At 36.8% G+C, this 17,459-nt stretch overlaps 1 protein-coding gene and 1 long non-coding RNA gene across 4 annotated transcripts; both read left to right on the top strand.

Annotated features, from left to right (window-relative positions):
* Positions 1-73: 73 nt before the first annotated feature.
* Positions 74-1,378, top strand: LOC119900315. The gene is made up of 2 exons (XR_005444042.1): positions 74-164; positions 305-1,378. It is a non-coding gene; the product is annotated as an uncharacterized LOC119900315 (long non-coding RNA).
* A 1,526-nt stretch (positions 1,379-2,904) lies between these two features.
* LOC119900311 (complement factor H-like) lies at positions 2,905-17,455 on the top strand. 3 transcript variants are annotated; one of them, XM_038715128.1, is made up of 15 exons: positions 2,907-3,096; positions 3,216-3,398; positions 3,712-3,817; positions 3,996-4,072; positions 4,259-4,441; positions 5,300-5,482; positions 5,624-5,815; positions 5,957-6,136; positions 10,639-10,803; positions 11,665-11,832; positions 12,480-12,638; positions 13,092-13,274; positions 13,370-13,555; positions 16,016-16,204; positions 17,273-17,455. In XM_038715128.1, the coding sequence occupies exons 1-15, from the start codon at positions 3,027-3,029 to the stop codon at positions 17,314-17,316; spliced, it is 2,268 nt and encodes a 755-aa protein (XP_038571056.1). In that variant the 5' UTR covers positions 2,907-3,026; the 3' UTR covers positions 17,317-17,455. The 3 variants fall into 3 exon arrangements, with proteins under 3 accessions (XP_038571058.1, XP_038571056.1, XP_038571057.1); XM_038715129.1 differs by lacking the exon at positions 17,273-17,455 and adding an exon at positions 17,124-17,173; XM_038715130.1 differs by lacking the exons at positions 16,016-16,204; positions 17,273-17,455 and adding an exon at positions 13,667-13,710 and having other exon boundaries at positions 2,905-3,096.
* Positions 17,456-17,459: the final 4 nt, after the last annotated feature.

The following is a 17,459-nucleotide window of genomic DNA, read 5'->3' as shown; positions in this document are numbered from 1 at the left end:
TGCAATTGCATATAATTTGAATATTCAGTACCATCTGTTTTAACCGCCGCTCTGTATATCCGCCTGTCTGTCCCTCTGCCCCAGTGAGTGACTTGAGTCTGATTCAAGGAACATTTGTTTAATCTAAAGAGGAATTATTTATCCATCAGTGTTGATGCTGTTATGTAAGTACATATGGCAAAGACAAAAAAAGTGCTAAACGTGAGTTTAACCTGCTAATATAAAAATGTTTTATTACATTACTGCAAACAGCACCTGTGACTATGCTTTGGCACCTGCGGTAATGTCTTCTCATTTCTGTCAGTGGTTTCTCTCTGTGAAGCAGCCTCAGGGGGTCACTGTTGAGCAATTCCTGGAACAGCTGTGTCCTTCTGTGAAGTATGTGGTAATGATAAGTTAAATATTAGATACTGACCAGTCAGTGTTGTTTTTGGTAACCATGTTTTTATTGATTGGTGTTCCGGGGGAAGGATAGACATGGAAACATTTCATGTGCTATGGTTGGACAGGGTAAGAAACAAAGGCATGAACATGCATACACATGCAGCATACATCTCTATATGTACACATTTAAAACCAGTTAAATGTATATAGATATATAAGGTGTTGTTCCTTTCCTAAACAAATTAGACACCATGATTATTGTATATTAAAGTAAATCTTACTCCTTGTGTTTTTTGTAATATCCAAAAACCCAAAATCCTCTACCTAATCCCTTTGTCTCCTCAAGGTTATTCACAATCTAACAAACAGAGTAAAATAAACTAGTATTTTCTTGTAATCATTTTAGTCAACACAACTTTCAGTTGCATTAATTACACAAATTAAGAGGGGGAACAAGTATTAGATACATATACATGAATTTACATCAGCACACCGGTTGGACAAGTTCTCAAATTCAAATTAGCCCAGTTATTGGTGATCAAAATGTTGTAAGAGTTGGACACTCTTTGTTTGAGACCTCAAAGTTGCAGAATAACTGCTAGTTTGTTTTCGACCATTGTATTTTTGTAAGCTTATGGGTGTCGACCTCTTTTCGTTCTTTAATGTACTTTTGAGCCAAGAGCTAAGTAACCCTCTTTTGTTTCATTTTGTGTATCGGTTGTTTGTCAGCACCCGTATAGCCTCTTTCTGTTACTTTCTGTACTTCCTTGTGTAAGCGCCCTCTTTGGTTAAACAACTGACTGTAACCAGAACCTTCCAGTTGTCGCAATCCACCTCAGTTCCACTCCCTATTGTATATTAATGCTCTCCAAGACGAGCCGGGTCGTAACACCAGTAAGATTTAAATTACATTTCACAAAAAAAACATATAGTATACCTACAGACTAACTGTTGCTTAGGTTAGAATAATGTGATATTTCCCAAACATTTTAAACTGCAAAAACACAACAAACATTCAAATACATTTCTTCATGTATAGATATAGAAATAAAATAGTCATAGCTGTACCTACATTTGAAAAGAATTGGCAGTAAAGTTTAATATATGACTCATGAAACTGTTATTTTTGGTTAGTTATGTTGCAGCTTGTGATGCTACAGTGATTTTCTGTTAACTGAGTTGATTGCTTTCGATTGGACAGCACTACAAATGTTTTCAAGCAACCGATTTATACATTACAAAAGACTCAAACCACTAGTTTTAAACTTGCTATCAGTTACTAAGAACTTTTGAAGGACTTAACACTAATTCTGTTTCTGAATATGGATTGGTTATGGACAGATGACAGCACATTCAAGTGTTTTATTTTCTGAATGTTGATGTACGGACGGCAACAGAAATATTAGTAAGCAAGTTCCAGGCACAATGTTATGAGTAAGTAGTATGTCCCATTTCTATGCAAGCTGCATACAACAGTAAGCACTTTGTAAGGGCGGCTGCAGTATATACTAACAGTAAAAAGAAAGTATTCGATATGGTACACAGCACATGTGTACCATGGGCTTTTTCACAATTCTTTTCAAGGGGAGAGACTGGGCAACAATGTAAACTTCAATGTAAACTTTAGATTAGTCAACCAATCATTTTTAAAAAGTTAATTATTAATATTTTTGTGCATTCATAAGATTCATGTAACATGTAAATGCAGGAGTGAATATACAGTATATCGGCTGCCTCAGTTTCTTATCACAAATTGGTAACAAATATTCTGAAGAATGAGTTTGTGCAATAGGCTATACAAGTGTTTCTGTGACCCAGACACACACTGTTTACAACAAGTACTATGAATAACAGAAAACTATATTGAGAAATATAGACAAACCCTACATTGCTTAATGGCTACATTTTGTTTTAATCGTTTCCAAACTGAGGTCAGACTCATGCATTATTTGTTTCCCAGCCTTTTGGCAGCTTTTTCCACCTTCACAAGGCCACCAACAAATAAACATTTGCATAAACTGTGTCCTTATGTGACATTTATACACACTAAATGTAACATAGTTTCATATTTTTTTAAATAATTTTAATACTTTTGAACTAGTTTGAAGTGACTGCTTTGCTCTGCTTAAGTCTTATTTTATATTTACACTAGATGAGAAGAGCCTGAGTAGACTTGCTGAAACGCAACAAATTTTGTTTGCTCAATTGATTTCTGCAAATGATTACTAACAAGGAAAAAAATTCCATTGCATTAACATTTTTGCTGGCATTAACTTTTTTTTAAGGAAATAGAACATCTGAGGGATTTTGTTATTTTGCTTTTTTATCATTTTCATGATTGATTGAGCTTATTCTTCCAGATAAATCTTAATCATACATATAGCCTACTAATATGAGAGAGCCATCCTGGTGTTTTTAAGGTTTTGTTAAGAATGTGTCATATAATGGGCTGTGTGTGTTGTCACTTCCTCTTTTTCCTGTTTCCTGTGAGCCTGAGATTGCAGTAGGAGGCTGGAGCAGACTTGCGTAAATTATTGAGCAATCTGTTTTTGCCTGTGAAATCCACAGCTCGTTCTGTCTATAATAGTGTTTCAGTCTCCAGATTCTACTCCTGCTTGGTAGTTCAGGGTAATGAAGATAAAATGCACATAATAACCCAAAGCTGTGTCCTATTTTTGTGGATGCATACACTGACTTTTGTGAAAAGTCAAGGTAAGACCAAGTACTTTCAGTTATTTGTATGCATTTTTACTTTCCATTTAATTAACTTTTTGTGATGATAAACATGCAAAAAATTTTTAATGTATTTTTGGTATTTTCCTATCCCACAGATTGTACCCTTCAATCATTTTTAGATGGTCCCCTATATGATTCAAATTTTGACATATCTGATCTGGCGGCCAGCTACCCTGGTGGAAAACAAGTCAGAGTGAGCTGCAGTGTCGGCTACAGTGGTTTTTTCCGACTGATCTGTGTCGAGGGAAAATGGCAGCCTAGAGGCAATAAATGTCAACGTAAGATACAATCTTTTACTATTTGCAAAAAAAATGCCATTTGCCATTATGAGTGGTAAACACTTGTACATAATATGCAACATGTAATGCTGGATCAGTTTTCATTCTGTTAAATGGACATAGTGTAATGGTTTGAGTCAGTGCACAATGCCAAAGCAGGCTAAACTTTATTATATGATTATTGTTTATAGTGTGCATTTTAGGTTATAGAAAATATGGCTAATCATTATTGAATGGAAGAACCGCTTGCCTCATCACTGCAATTTAGACCTTAACAATATATTTACTCATACTCTCTCTCATTCTTATGTAGCAAAATCATGTGGTCATCCCGGCGATGCCCAGTTTGCAGATTTTCATCTAGAAAAGGGAGAAGACTTTGTCTTTGGGTCAAAAGTTGTATACACCTGCCACAAAGGGTATGCAAGTCTTTATGATCACAAATGTATACTGTTGTTTGGTGTGTTTTTTGGGCTTTGTATTATAGTATTATACTTTTATCCATGTAGTATACCCTACATAACAAGGAGTGCACTTTAAATTTGGCCCTTAATGAGATATTTCCATTTTCCATTTTCTATTTTATACCTGTTTCAGTTACCAAATGGTCAGTCGCACAAACTACATGCTTTGCATGGCTGAAGGCTGGGATGGGGTTGTTCCTGTTTGTGAAGGTAAGACCTGAAAGTAAGAATCACTGTCATCGGTGCCTGACACACAAGGAGAAATATCACTGTTTTTATTTCTCTGTGTCACCTCTTTTGAAACACTTTTTTCTTACCTGCTTATAGGTTGACGCATTTGAAAGTTTTTTTGATCATTCAATCCATTAAAATTCATCATACTTTTTTTTCTTCCAGCGCAACAATGCCCATTGATTCATGTGGACAATAATGTGCAGGTGAATGGAGACCCTGAGGAAGCAACCTTTGGCAATGTAGTTCGATTTAGCTGCAAGTCCAATACTGAAATCCTGTCTGGTGCAACTGAGATCTATTGTGATGAAAATGGAGATTGGAGCGACAAAGCTCCAAAATGCAAAGGTAAAGCAGGATGTCTAAAATGAAAACAGGATGCACAGAAAGGTCTTTCTTTTAGAAAAGAAAGGGGAAGACAGAAACATGTAATTATGTGCTAAAAAAAGGAGACCACTTTTAATCAGCCAGCAACTAGTAACAAGAACACATAGCCATCGAATAGTCACCACTTAACACCCATTAACCAACAGAATTAATTTCCCACCAAGACCTACCTTGCATTTACACCATAGCTTGATGAACTTATAATAATACTGTAGCAGATAATCAGGGATTTCTACCACACTCAAATGGTCCCTTTCAACAGGTATGGGAATGTGGTCCAAACACAGTTCTGAAGTAAAAGCATGGAAAACAAAGATCAGTAGTAGTAAAATTTATCTCAAACTGAAACTTGATAACTGAATGATCTTCACGGACTTGGAGATGTTACATCTTAATGGACTAGTTCAGCATTTTGGGAAATAGCCATCCCACTTTTCTGGAGTAGATGAACAGATAAATAGCACTCTCATAACTGTCCAATGAATATGGCATTACAGCCAACAGGCGGTTAGCTTAGCTTAGCACAAACACAGGAAACAAGAGGAAACAGCAAGCAGACAAATACATTTTATTAAAATAAATGTTCTCACTGAAATTACCCTGTTTTCCTGAGTTTGTGATATTAAAAAATATCTAATAATATATAAATATAAAATTTTTGCTGTCAATGTTTCCTTGTTTTTACTTGAATGTTTCCAGTGGTCTAATGAGCATAATCTCTTTCTCTCCTTGTAATATTTTTTGTGTTTACTGTTCATTTGCCTTTTCATGAAAAAAAATGTTGTAGTTATATTGATGCTTTTGGGTATTTTTCAACAGCGATACAATGTTCATCGCCCAATATTGAAAATGGATATGTGCCTGGAAATATCCAAGTGTACAAAGAACACGATATCCTGCGTTTTGAGTGCAATGAGAAATTTAAAGCCACTGAAAGCAGACCTTCAAAATGCATAAAACTAGGACCAAAAGCAGAGTGGAGCCCCACACCTGTGTGTGAACGTAAGTATAAACTGAGTAATCAAATTTGTTGGTTATATCACACTAGTGAAAACTGGTGCTTTGTGGATGGATGTGATGGTGCTAGTGTGCCTTGTTACAACAAACTAATAGAAAACATGCTTTGTTTCACAACAAATGCAGCAATAAGATGCAAATTGCCATCAACGCCACTAGGAACCAGGTATGAACCCCCTTACAGAAATGTGTTTTCACCTGGTGACACAGTAAGAGTCATTTGTGGAGAGAAGTATGGGATTTCTAACCATCGAGACACCTCAGCAGTAACTACATGCGATGATGATGGAGAATGGACTCTCAGACCAGTATGCCTAGGTATAAAACTACATGATTCAGGGCCAGAGAAAGATTATGCAATTGTTGTTGTTACTGTGTGTGTGGTTCATTAATCTGTGATGATGATTATTAATATTATCTCAATTTACTTTACATTCACAAGACTTTCTCTTATTTTAGAGGTTATATGCAGCAATCCACGAGATAACCTTGTGTATTACTGGTATGACAATTGGAGGCAACCAACAAAATTGGATGAGACTGTACGTTATACGTGTAGGTCAGGCTACAGGAGTACAGATGGCGCCACACGGGCCACATGCACCAGAGAGGGGTGGAGACCAAATCCACTTTGTCAAGGTACAGTGAAGTTAATGTTGTGTTTATGACATTAATATTAATTTTGTATGTAAGTGAGGAAGGATATTTTATACTTTAATGTCTGTGTTCCACTAAAAAGTCCTAGGAAAAGCTGTTCAACTCAGGAACTAAAAGTCCCTTGTTTCATTACTAATAATCTGTCCTGGTCCCAGGCTATGGAGGATGGATCCTGACAGAATCTGAAATAAATACAGAAATAAATAAATGCTCAATAAATAATTAAACCTCTCCTAAAAATACAGTAAATAAATTAATTTAGGCAGTAATTAAATTATGAGACATAAATTTATATATCTCTTTTAATTAGCTTCGTTATTTATTCACCTTTGTATTAATTACCTTATTTATTTATTTTCTTTTATAATCTTAAACTTTATTTATCAATTACGTCCTTTTTAAATGTATGTATTTATGTTTGCATTTTAATGTTTTTGTCTGTATTATTCTTCCTTTGCATTTTCTATCCTATTTATTTCCCCAATGGTATTTATTTTTGTCTCCTCTTTTTACATTTCTCTATTCATTCCTGCCTCATTATGCAAATGAGGGGGGCTGTTTATCAAGGGGTCAACTTCTCGCCTATTGGTGGACCAGTCAAACGGCAGAGGTCAAGAAGCATTGCTACTTGGCTTCCTACAGTGATAAGTGAATTAAAGTGTTAAGCAGATCTATTTGAAGACAATACTACCAGCCATGTCTTCCTTCCTTTTCATGTGGACGCTCTGACAAGAAAGCGTTTGTGAAAGTGAAAGTTTGCGGCATGCACAGACACAGAACTGCGGTAAATGGAGCCATCGTTTATGGGATGCACAGAGTCAGCTAGAAGTAGCTAAATTTGGAGTGCACACGTATTGGACCTTTTATGATTGATGCAGTTTAAGCAGTTTTAGCATAGCGAGCTGACAGGCAGGGTTACAGAATTATTCCGTGATTCTCTCTCTTTACAAAGACATGTGCAGTCTGAGAGTCTTATCTTAAGAGAGGCTATCAAGTGTTAATTGTATGCGATACAACATTAACGTTAACACAACACATAGAGTATGAAAATAAGATTAACTGGAGTGATATTTACAGGAAGTATAAAACATGTTACATGTGTCCATTAAAAGTAAAACAATAAATGTCTTTAATTTTGGTTTACTGGAAAAACATTAAATAAATAATTCCTGACAATGACAACACATTTGAGTTCAATATAAATCTGACTACATAGAAAATTTAAATTCCGCTATAAGACAAATATCGTTCCTTAGGCTACATACTGTACAGTATTTGTGAATAGCTACATCCTGGAGTTCATTGTCATAGGCTGGTAACAGATGGGTTACCAATTTTTTTTAGGTACAGCAAATTCAGAATAAAGAGCAGTGGCACAGGGGCTGATAATGTGCAATTAATAAAACAATTTACATTTCAACAAATACAACTTTTTGCTCATGTATTAAACTTAAAATGCTGGGTACCTATAAGTTAAAGTGCTGGTAAACAGAGCTGAACAGTTGACAATGAACAATGACATTCTCTGGCAGCTTTTGAATTCATGATCATGCTATTCTTAATTGTGATGTGTCACAAAAATTATATACTAATTTAAATAAAAACAAATGATTTTGTCCTCCCTTTAGGGCCCCTGTCCACCAAAGCGTTTTTTACCAACTAGTGATAGGAAAAGTCACTCTTTTGACAGACTCCAGTCACCAAATCTTGTTCATTAAAATGAGGTAATGTTTTTGTCATTGTGTCATTTCGTTCATTTTAACTAGGCTGGTTATTGCTGTGCTGCAACCCTCTAGTGGAAAATTAAAAAAAAAAAAAGAGCTTGACACACTAGATGAATAAAACACACTCTTATTTAAATTTAACAAATTTAATAATAATCTCAAACACTACAGGTTGTTCTTCAGTCATGAGCGGTGAAACAAAAGCCCAGCTCTGTTGGTAAATAAAAAGTAAAAGTTACGTTGAGTTCACTGGCGGACCCGGATCAACTGTTAGCTGTAAACAAACCACAAGGCTACAACGCTAACGTTGCTATGTGGCTGTGTTTTAATGTTTTAATGACTGGGTCCGTTTGTTTTGGAGAGGAGACGACCTCTGTGGTAACTCAGCTCCCGGTAGAACCCTGTTAGGGCTCTGAAGTGGCGCGGACCCAGAATAACTCTGTTGACTGTAAACACTAGCAGGACTAAAGTTACGGTACGGCTGTGTTAAAACTATGGCACAACATCACTGCGCTGTAATAATGTTATGCTTTGTTAAACGTCACAAAATTATCAAAATAGATATATGCCAGTCCAGTGACTGTTACCTGACAACCGACTTGCCTCTCATTCCCAGGTGCTGGCAGTAAGTCAGCCTGCCGAGTGAAGACGAGGATCCATAAGAGTGGTGAACCACAGTTGAGAGTCGTGAACAAATCAATACTGTTTCCTGTGCTGATGCTGTGACATACAAGATTAGGTCAAATGAACAAAGCGTTCTTTGAATGACACAACACTGACTGACTAAACAACTGACAACGCCAGCTGCTGTTCTGAAAACCCAAGTTGAAGTGCTACCGGGCATTTTTTTGAGGCGCAGCGTTTTTTCCGGCTGTTTTGTTTGTTTGCTGTTTTAAATGTTAAAGTAGTAGGCATACTAGACAGACAGTTGTACATAATCTTGAATGTTTCCACTTCTTATCCTGTAGTTACACCATAATATTAGGGGTGTGGGTTGTATTAAAATATCTACACAACTATCCAAGTTGGATCAGTGTTGGAAACCCACCTTAAAAAAAGTTATTAGCAAGCATGCAAGAGCCTAGCTAATAAGGAGAGCTATGTTAACGTTAGATCACAGCTAGGTTGTTGAGCTAAGCACACTGTACATAGCTGGAAGTCAATATCAACTGTCATTCTGTTACCTCCGCCCGGGCACAGTTAAGCATACCGGCACGCAGCGATCACACTGGTCAAACGAACTGGACTTTTGGGGTTAAAAGTGCTTGGGCACAGTATGGATCGCCTAGTGTGAGTACACCCTTACACTCACTGCTGATTATGTCACTGCATCTCCTGACACAAGACCATGGGTAAATTTTCAGCCTGAATGGACGTTTTGTTGAAACAGAGCCGCTAATAATAGCTAAGCAACAAGTGGCTCCGTGTCCGAGCATTTATCGTAAAAATAATCAAATACGAGTGCAGTCCAGATTTAACTGCGGCTAGCTGACCATGAGGTTCTCACAAACAACAGCTCACTTTCCCGCAGTTGTGTTCATATGTGTCGCTAACTGAAAACACTGGAGGTCAGAGGGTCCACACGAAAAAGAAGGAACACATGGCTGGTAGTATTGTCCTCAATGAGAGCTGCTAAACACCTCAGTCCACTAAAGGAAGCCATCTCCTGTGACTATGTCAGGCTCAAGCTTGTTGATGTGTGCATGTGGAGTCGACCTCTGCCGTCTGACTGGTCCATTAATATGCTAGAAGTTGACCCCTTGAGACAGGGTTCCCCTTAATTTGCATAATAACATAGAAATGCATAGAGAAATGTTAAAAGGGGAGACAGAAATAAATACCATTTAGGAAATAAATAGGGTAGAAAATGCAAAGGAAGAATAAAACAGACAAAAATATTAAAAACCACACATAAAAAAATACATTTTAAAAAAGAAATTAATAAATAAAATTGGAGATTACAAAGGACAATAAATAAATAAGGTAATTAATACAAAGGTGAATAAATAAAAAAGTTAATTAAAAGAGATCTATACATTTGCCTTGTATACTTTAATTAATGCATACATTTATTTATTTACTGTATTTTTGGGCATTTAATGGGATGTTTATTTATTTATTGAGCATTGCATTTGCTAATATCAAGTTATGCTGCAGTGTCTGCAAATAATACCAATATTTCACATTGCCTGATATTCCACTCCCCTGAACTACAAAGCTATGTCACGTTCACTCCCATAAACACTCGTACCTAATGACATAAATACATCATAGTGATCACATTCAAAAATCAGCGACATCAGCTGCCATAAATATCAAACATTTAATGGCCTTTTTATCACTGCAGGATGTTCTCCAGGCAACAAAGTAATCTTTTAAGGAACTTAAAAGCTTTAAATTTAAATTATTGATGTCTAAAAAATGTAAAGTTGACCACATGTAGTAGACTAATACTACAAAAGGAGCGAGATAAAACGAGACAATTAGAGCACAAGTGAAATGAAACAAACTAGTGAGCAGATTTATTCAGCAGGTGTGTGGCTATTTTAGCCATTTTATTCTCTGTGTCTACCTTGTAGTAATTCTACTACCACCGCTCTCAGTCACATGCTTTGAATCTCTTGATGTCTTTGCTTACAAGTTCATACCCTCCATATCATCAACTTATGCCTGTGCTTGTATGTACCAACCATAGACTGTGGTACTAACTAGTGGGAAATAAATGTGTAGAGTTGTGTATAATTGCATTTTGTTTTTCAGAAATAACATGCAGCCGACTGGAGATTGCAAATGCAATTCTCAACGATGACAGGCAGATATACAAAAACTATGAAAAGGTCAATTATGTCTGCGAGAAAGGTTATCGGGGAAGTCCAACTCGAACCTGTCGGGAAAATAGTTGGACAGGTGATTCAAAATGTACAGGTAAGGAAGTAAAGAACAACATTTAAAATGCAGTTCAGACTGTATGATGTGATCAGACTGTAATGTGAAAAACATTCTTTGCCAAAGCTCAAAGCCATGACGCTAACCCTTTATTGCTACTTTGATTAAATCATAGATACACTGAAATAATAGGCTATAATACTCCCTCTGTGTCCATTAGACACGATATCAAGATGTATGAATCATTTCGATGCTAATGCATGTATAAACAATATGTAATAACCGCAGCTGTATTTTCTTATATCTAATCAAGTGTAAGATGCAATCATTTGTTCTCTGTGTATAGAATACAGTTTTGAAGGTAGAAAGATCATGTTGAACAAAATCAAATTTTCTTTATACATATAAACTACTCGTAGTGGGCTGATTCCATACTAAGACACTTCATGTTGAGTTTGTCCTTCAATTTGTCACCCATCTGTACATAAATAACCACAAAGGGACTATTCTAACCAGTGAATACTTTTGATATTTTGAAACATCTTGCTAATCTTATTTTTAGCATAAGTCAAAATTGGAATGCGGGACTGACTCCGGGTGCTTCCTCCCACTGTCCAAAGACATGCAGGCTAGGTTAATTGGTGACCCTAAATTGTCCTTAGGTGTGAGCGTGACTGGTTGTTTGTCTATGTGTGGTCCTGAGATGGACTGGTGACCTGTCCAGGGTGTACCCCGCCTTTTGCCCCAGCTGGGATTGGCTCCAACCCTCCGCGACCCTGTATGCAGGATAAGCAGTTGACGATGGATGGATCCTTTACCAGCTCTGATGTGAAAACTAAATACTGTTTCCAACTGCCAATCAGTGTACAGAGTAACTGTATTTCTTTGTCTTTTTTTCAGCAATAACATGCGATAGAAAAACTTACCCGACTGCAGACATTGAGGGAAACGTTAAGCCCGAATACAGGTACAATGACCAGGTCGAATATATCTGCAAGAATGGTTTAAAGGGACGTTTTACTCTAACCTGTTCGGAAAATGGCTGGACCGGGTCTCCAGAGTGTGCAAGTAAGAAAATACAGTACACAATACAGTTACAAGGACAAATGTTGTCTCTTCCATCCCTTTGTAAATTGTTATTTTTCACACTAACACAACAATTAAAGATATTTTAACAGGCTTGCCCACTATTCAGAATATCAAATTGATACAAATTTAAAACTGATATTAATCTGTTTTTAATGCTTAAGTAGACACTCTTTAACCTTGATGACTTGATGGATTGGTGGGGACAGCAGCTCCATGCCTCATTTCCATCTTTCCTACCTGTCTTGAAAAAAATAACTTCACATTTTACATTTTTAAAGGTTATATTTGAGAGTTTTGTTTAATGTTTCTTATGAATATTCTCAGAAAATGTAGAAACATAGAACCACATATGTGTTGTTGAACAGTCTCTGTACCTACAATCAAGATGGTCTGGTTGAAAATGATAAATTAAGCTCATGAGGCAGCCGTGAAGATATACAACTGTCTTTTTGTATAGGCAACACAAATATCAAATTCCTTGGCAATCTATCCAACAAGGTTTTTAATATTTCAGCCTGGACCAAAGTGGTGGGCCAACAGACAGACCAACCTCCTAGTTCTCTGCAATCTGTTGATTATTGCCGTCTAAATATAACTTCTTTCTCTGTTTTTCATTGATACCACAGAATGCGAAAAGGCTAATGTTGAACATGGATTTGTACTTGGCCCATTTAATGACACGGTGTACTACTCCTGTGATAAAGGTTATAAGCTTTTCACCAAAGGCTGGTGGAGTGAAGCCACATGTATTGACGGTTTTTGGTCTGGATTTCAACGATGCATTGGTAATTCATCTTTAATGTCTTAAATGTCTGGTTATAACCAGCATGAAGCAAACTGGCCACAGAGGCTTGTAGATGTAGAAAATTAACTTCAAGCTGACAGACAACTTAAACCTGTACATCATTTTAACTAGAAAATGAAATGTGGTTTTGAAGTATAGTCAGTATAATCAGTATTTTCTGAAATAGATGTCAATCCCGCCCACTTCCACACTATAAATTGGCAGTGAATGCCATTATTCCTCATGGGAAGCAAAACTCAGTATGACTGCAATCACAGCATATTTTACAATAGGCTATATGAACAAATTACGTGTTAGTTTGAATTCATTAAAACTAGATATTTAGGAAAAAGGTAACATCCCTGATGCAGGCTGGTTTTGGTACTTTTTGCTAATATCATATGTATTTGCAGCAATATCCAATCCTAACTGTTTCTAATTGTATCCACTCTAGATGAAAAAAATTGTGGAGAAATTCCTGTTATTCCTAATAGTGAAGTGCCACTTCAAGACAATGATTACCGAGATGGCGAACACTTCCAGATTAAATGTAAGGAAGGATACCGTGATCAGGATTTCTTAACATGTCACAATGGAATTTGGCAGTCAGAACAACCACTCGAAACAATCTGTGCACGTGAGTCATCTTTAGTATTATATGATCAGATTTAAGTATAAAAAGATTACATGGTGTAACCTAATACTATATGTTTTACCCGTGTTCTCTTGCAGCTTATGCCAGTCATTGCAATCCCCCACCTAAAGTTCAGAATGCAGTTGTTGTGACTTCCTATCAGAAGAATTTCTTGTCTAACTCTGAAGTAACTTATAAGTGTCATGGGAAGTATACAATGGAGGGGGAGGATACGATTCGATGCATAGACGGGAAATGGGAGACGAAGAAATTTAACTGTACAGGTACGCACATCCAAAAGCATTTTGCAAAGTCACACCAATAGATAGATTGCTGTTCTATTTCTGTGTGCATGAATTATGTCTTTTACATTTTATTTTTTTTTCATTTATCAGGCTTTTATTAAAAGTGACATAATAAACGCAAAGTGATAAATACATCAGACATGGCAGAATTTAAAATGTTATCTAAAAATGATGTGGTCAATCTTCACCTGTGTGGCAAAAGATGATAACTACGGAAGTAAATATATATATATGTAAGTACTGATAGTGGAGACAGCAACTCCAATCTATCTACGCACAAAACTAATTTATATATATATATATATATATTCATAACATTCATAAAAAATATAATGTGGTCGGTGTATTTTTTTTGTAACTATTTTACTTGTACACCAAGATGAATGATAATTGCTTAATTATTTTAATACAGTTCAATCAATCAGTCAGTCTCAAATCGAAAGGTGAATTCTCCATCCAGTGACCTGAAACTAAACAGTACACACACACAGTTCCTAAAGGACATCAACTGGCCACAGAATGTAGGTTTTTTTTGTTTTACTGCTTGTTGTCAGCTGCCCAATAATCACACGTTGCGTTCACGGCCGCGGTGGCTTGGTACACCGTACGGTCGGTCGCTCAGCTCTGCGAGGGGATTGCACGGAGGTCTGTCCGCTTTGAAGAAAACTCTTGCAGTGATAGACATTTCACCCTGGCTCGGTTCCTTGTTTGATGTCCTCTGTGTTACTGCTCGCGTAACTAACCCACGTGGCTGGCCTCCGACTCGTCGTCGTTGGGAGGAGTGAGGTAAATGTTAATTCGAACCGAAATAAAGCTTTAATGCTAGAACACACAATTTCTCTACTCTCATCACTTCCAAAAAGCACAATCATAGATTCCTCTTTAACACTGATAATCTCTTAGTAAATCCTACTCCTCCCTCTGATGTTGGAGTTGGTATCTTCTTTTAAGTCTCGCCTGAAAACGTATTTATTCAAGAAAGCGTTTTCTGATTTTATCTGATTGGCTAGCCTTTTAATTATTTTATTTACATTTTAATTTGCATGTTATATCTTACTTATTTGGTGTCTTTTTAACTGTTATGATTTTAATTGTTCTTTGTTTTCTGTGAAAGCACTTTGTACTCAATAAGTGCTCTACAAATAAAGTTATTATTACTATTATTATTGTAAAATAATTTTTAAGCATTTGCTAAAAGTAAAAGTAATTGTTAATATTCCATAACAGTTAGAATAGTTACCAGTTAAAAACATTTCCTAGGGTTCATAGCAATTGGGAAGAACATCTTAAATACCTCCAGGAGAATACTGATTGTTAGACGTTCTTAAAATTAAAAGAACATGGTATAAATTAAGCACATGGAGAGGCAGTTACCAATGGCATGTAATACTTATTTTGTCCTCTGGGGAGGGACCCTGAATTCAAACATAAATTAAATGCAGGAATGTAACTGTGTATTGATGAAGATTAAGAGCACAGCAAAATTAACATATTTATGGTTTCTTCTTTTCAACCTAAAGTTCCTAAACAAGAACATGGTAATCATTTATTCAAAATTGGTGAGGGCCACAAATAACTTTTAAAGATTATTTAACTAAAGAGATTAATAAGGCAAGTTTAGAGACAGCATTCTTTGTCCACACAAAGTAATTTGAGGTAGTGTCCTTCCTCTGGTGTTTCGATTTCCTTATCAGTTTCACATAGCCGTGAAAAGGGAGAGGTCATGTTAAGAGTCCGTGTTAATGGCTCTTTGGTGGGGTAGAGAATCAGGACTGAAGAAAGGTGTTCTTTGATGTCTGAGGTAATTTGAAAAGGGGAACATCGTTACTATGGTTACCCTGCCCTTTTGATCTTGTGAAGTGTCTGTGAGAGTTTCATGATCCCTGTCCAAAAAGGTCCTGGCAGCCTGGTTCAGGATAAGGTTAGTCTCTGGACAAGGTTAATATTTTAACAGTCATGTATAGTCTGTTATATCAACTTCACAGGAGGTGGTAGGTCTTATCGTCAAAACTTCCCAACAGCATTTGGAGCGGAGCAAACCTTTCACCCCTCCTTTGGAGTACTTAGGGCCTGGAGTCACCCCCCGCTTTCTTTCAGGGAGACAAAGAGAGCTATGCTGGATTCTTTCCTTTTGGCATAAAATAATTAAACCAACACTGGCTGGTTCACTACAACAGCTACAGTATGCTTTTGTAGCTGCAGTGCCTTAAAAATGATAGAAAATATTAAATAACTGGATGATTTGATCCGAGTTGTGTTAACATTTAATGTTTTGTCATAAACTTCAGCTCCTGCCCCCCAACATGTCTGTGCAAGTCCTTAGCACACACACATGCACACGCACACACACACACATTATCTGTTTTGCTTCCATGTCTTCTTTTACTCTAATGGAAAGAACATAACATCATTTGATAATATCTGTTTTATTCTTTCCAGAAATCACGTGTAAAGTTACCGACTCAATGCCCCCTCATCTCAATGTAACTGGACTACCACAAAACAAAATAATGAAGATTGGACATAAATTACACTTTGACTGTGATGGTCAATATGGACTGGTCGGGTCTGAAGAAATTGAATGTTTACAAACTGGACAGTGGAATGCCCCTTTTCCAACTTGTGCTGGTATGTTCACTTTTATTGAAGGTTAATCCCACCTATGTTGATTTTACATCCCTTAGTTTATGTTTTTAAGAAAACTTGAATATTAATTCTCACAAAATATAGTAAAGGTTAATGATTAGTTTAGTTAAAAAGGCGAAATTTATACCTGGATATCGTCATGGAGCACCATCAAGCAGGGCTGGGCAGTATATCGGTATAACAAACAATACCGATATAATTTCAAAAGAGACATAAAATTACACAAGTTTAGAGACAGCATTCTTTGTCCACACAAAGTAATTTGAGGTAGTGTCCTTCCTCTGGTGTTTCGATTTTCTTATCAGTTTCACATAGCCGTGAAAAGGGAGAGGTCATGTTAAGAGTCCGTGTTAATGGCTCTTTGGTGGGGTAGAGAATCAGGACTGAAGAAAGGTGTTCTTTGATGTCTGAGGTAATTTGAAAAGGGGAACATCGTTACTATGGTTACCCTGCCCTTTTGATCTTGTGAAGTGTCTGTGAGAGTTTCATGATCCCTGTCCAAAAAGGTCCTGGCAGCCAGGTTCAGTATAAGGTTAGTCTCTGGACAAGGTTAATATTTTAACAGTCATGTATAGTCTGTTATATCAACTTCACAGGAGGTGGTAGGTCTTATCGTCAAACTTCCCAAACAGCATTTGGAGCGGAGCAAACCTTTCACCCCTCCTTTGGAGTACTTAGGGCCTGGAGTCACCCCCCGCTTTCTTTCAGGGAGAGACAAGAGAGCTATGCTGGATTCTTTCCTTTTGGCATAAAATAATTAAACCAACACTGGCTGGTTCACTACAACAGCTACAGTATATGCTTTTGTAGCTGCAGTGCCTTAAAATGATAGAAAATATTAAATAACTGGATGATTTGATCTGAGTTGTGTTAACATTTAATGTTTTGTCATAAACTTCAGCTCCTGCCCCCCAACATGTCTGTGCAAGTCCTTAGCACACACACATGCACACGCACACACACACATTATCTGTTTTGCTTCCATGTCTTCTTTTACTCTAATGGAAAGAACATAACATCATTTGATAATATCTGTTTTATTCTTTCCAGAAATCACGTGTAAGTTTGACTCAATGCCCCTCATCTCAATGTAACTGGACTACCACAAACAAAATAATGAAGATTGGACATAAATTACACTTTGACTGTGATGGTCAATTGGACTGGTCGGGTCTGAAGAAATTGAATGTTTACAAACTGGACAGTGGAATGCCCCTTTTCCAACTTGTGCTGGTAT

The sequence above is a fragment of the Micropterus salmoides genome, unplaced genomic scaffold (genome assembly GCF_014851395.1).
Source record: "Micropterus salmoides isolate LMB-PRFRI ecotype aquatic unplaced genomic scaffold, ASM1485139v1 Ms_hic_scaffold_13, whole genome shotgun sequence".
In the NCBI taxonomy this organism is placed as follows: domain Eukaryota; kingdom Metazoa; phylum Chordata; class Actinopteri; order Centrarchiformes; family Centrarchidae; genus Micropterus; species Micropterus salmoides.
The sequence above is the reverse complement of the archived record's forward strand: the minus strand, read 5'-3'. Positions and strand labels throughout refer to the sequence as shown.

What these genes read in the sequence shown, in the direction of transcription:
- LOC119900311 (XM_038715128.1), top strand. Translation starts at nt 3,027, where the DNA reads ATGCACATAATAACCCAAAGCTGTGTCCTATTTTTGTGGATGCATACA. An exon ending in GACTTTTGTGAAAAGTCAAG is followed by an intron (nt 3,097 to 3,215) that starts GTAAGACCAAGT and finishes CCTATCCCACAG; the next exon opens with ATTGTACCCTTCAATCATTT. An exon ending in GTATACACCTGCCACAAAGG is followed by an intron (nt 3,818 to 3,995) that starts GTATGCAAGTCT and finishes TACCTGTTTCAG; the next exon opens with TTACCAAATGGTCAGTCGCA.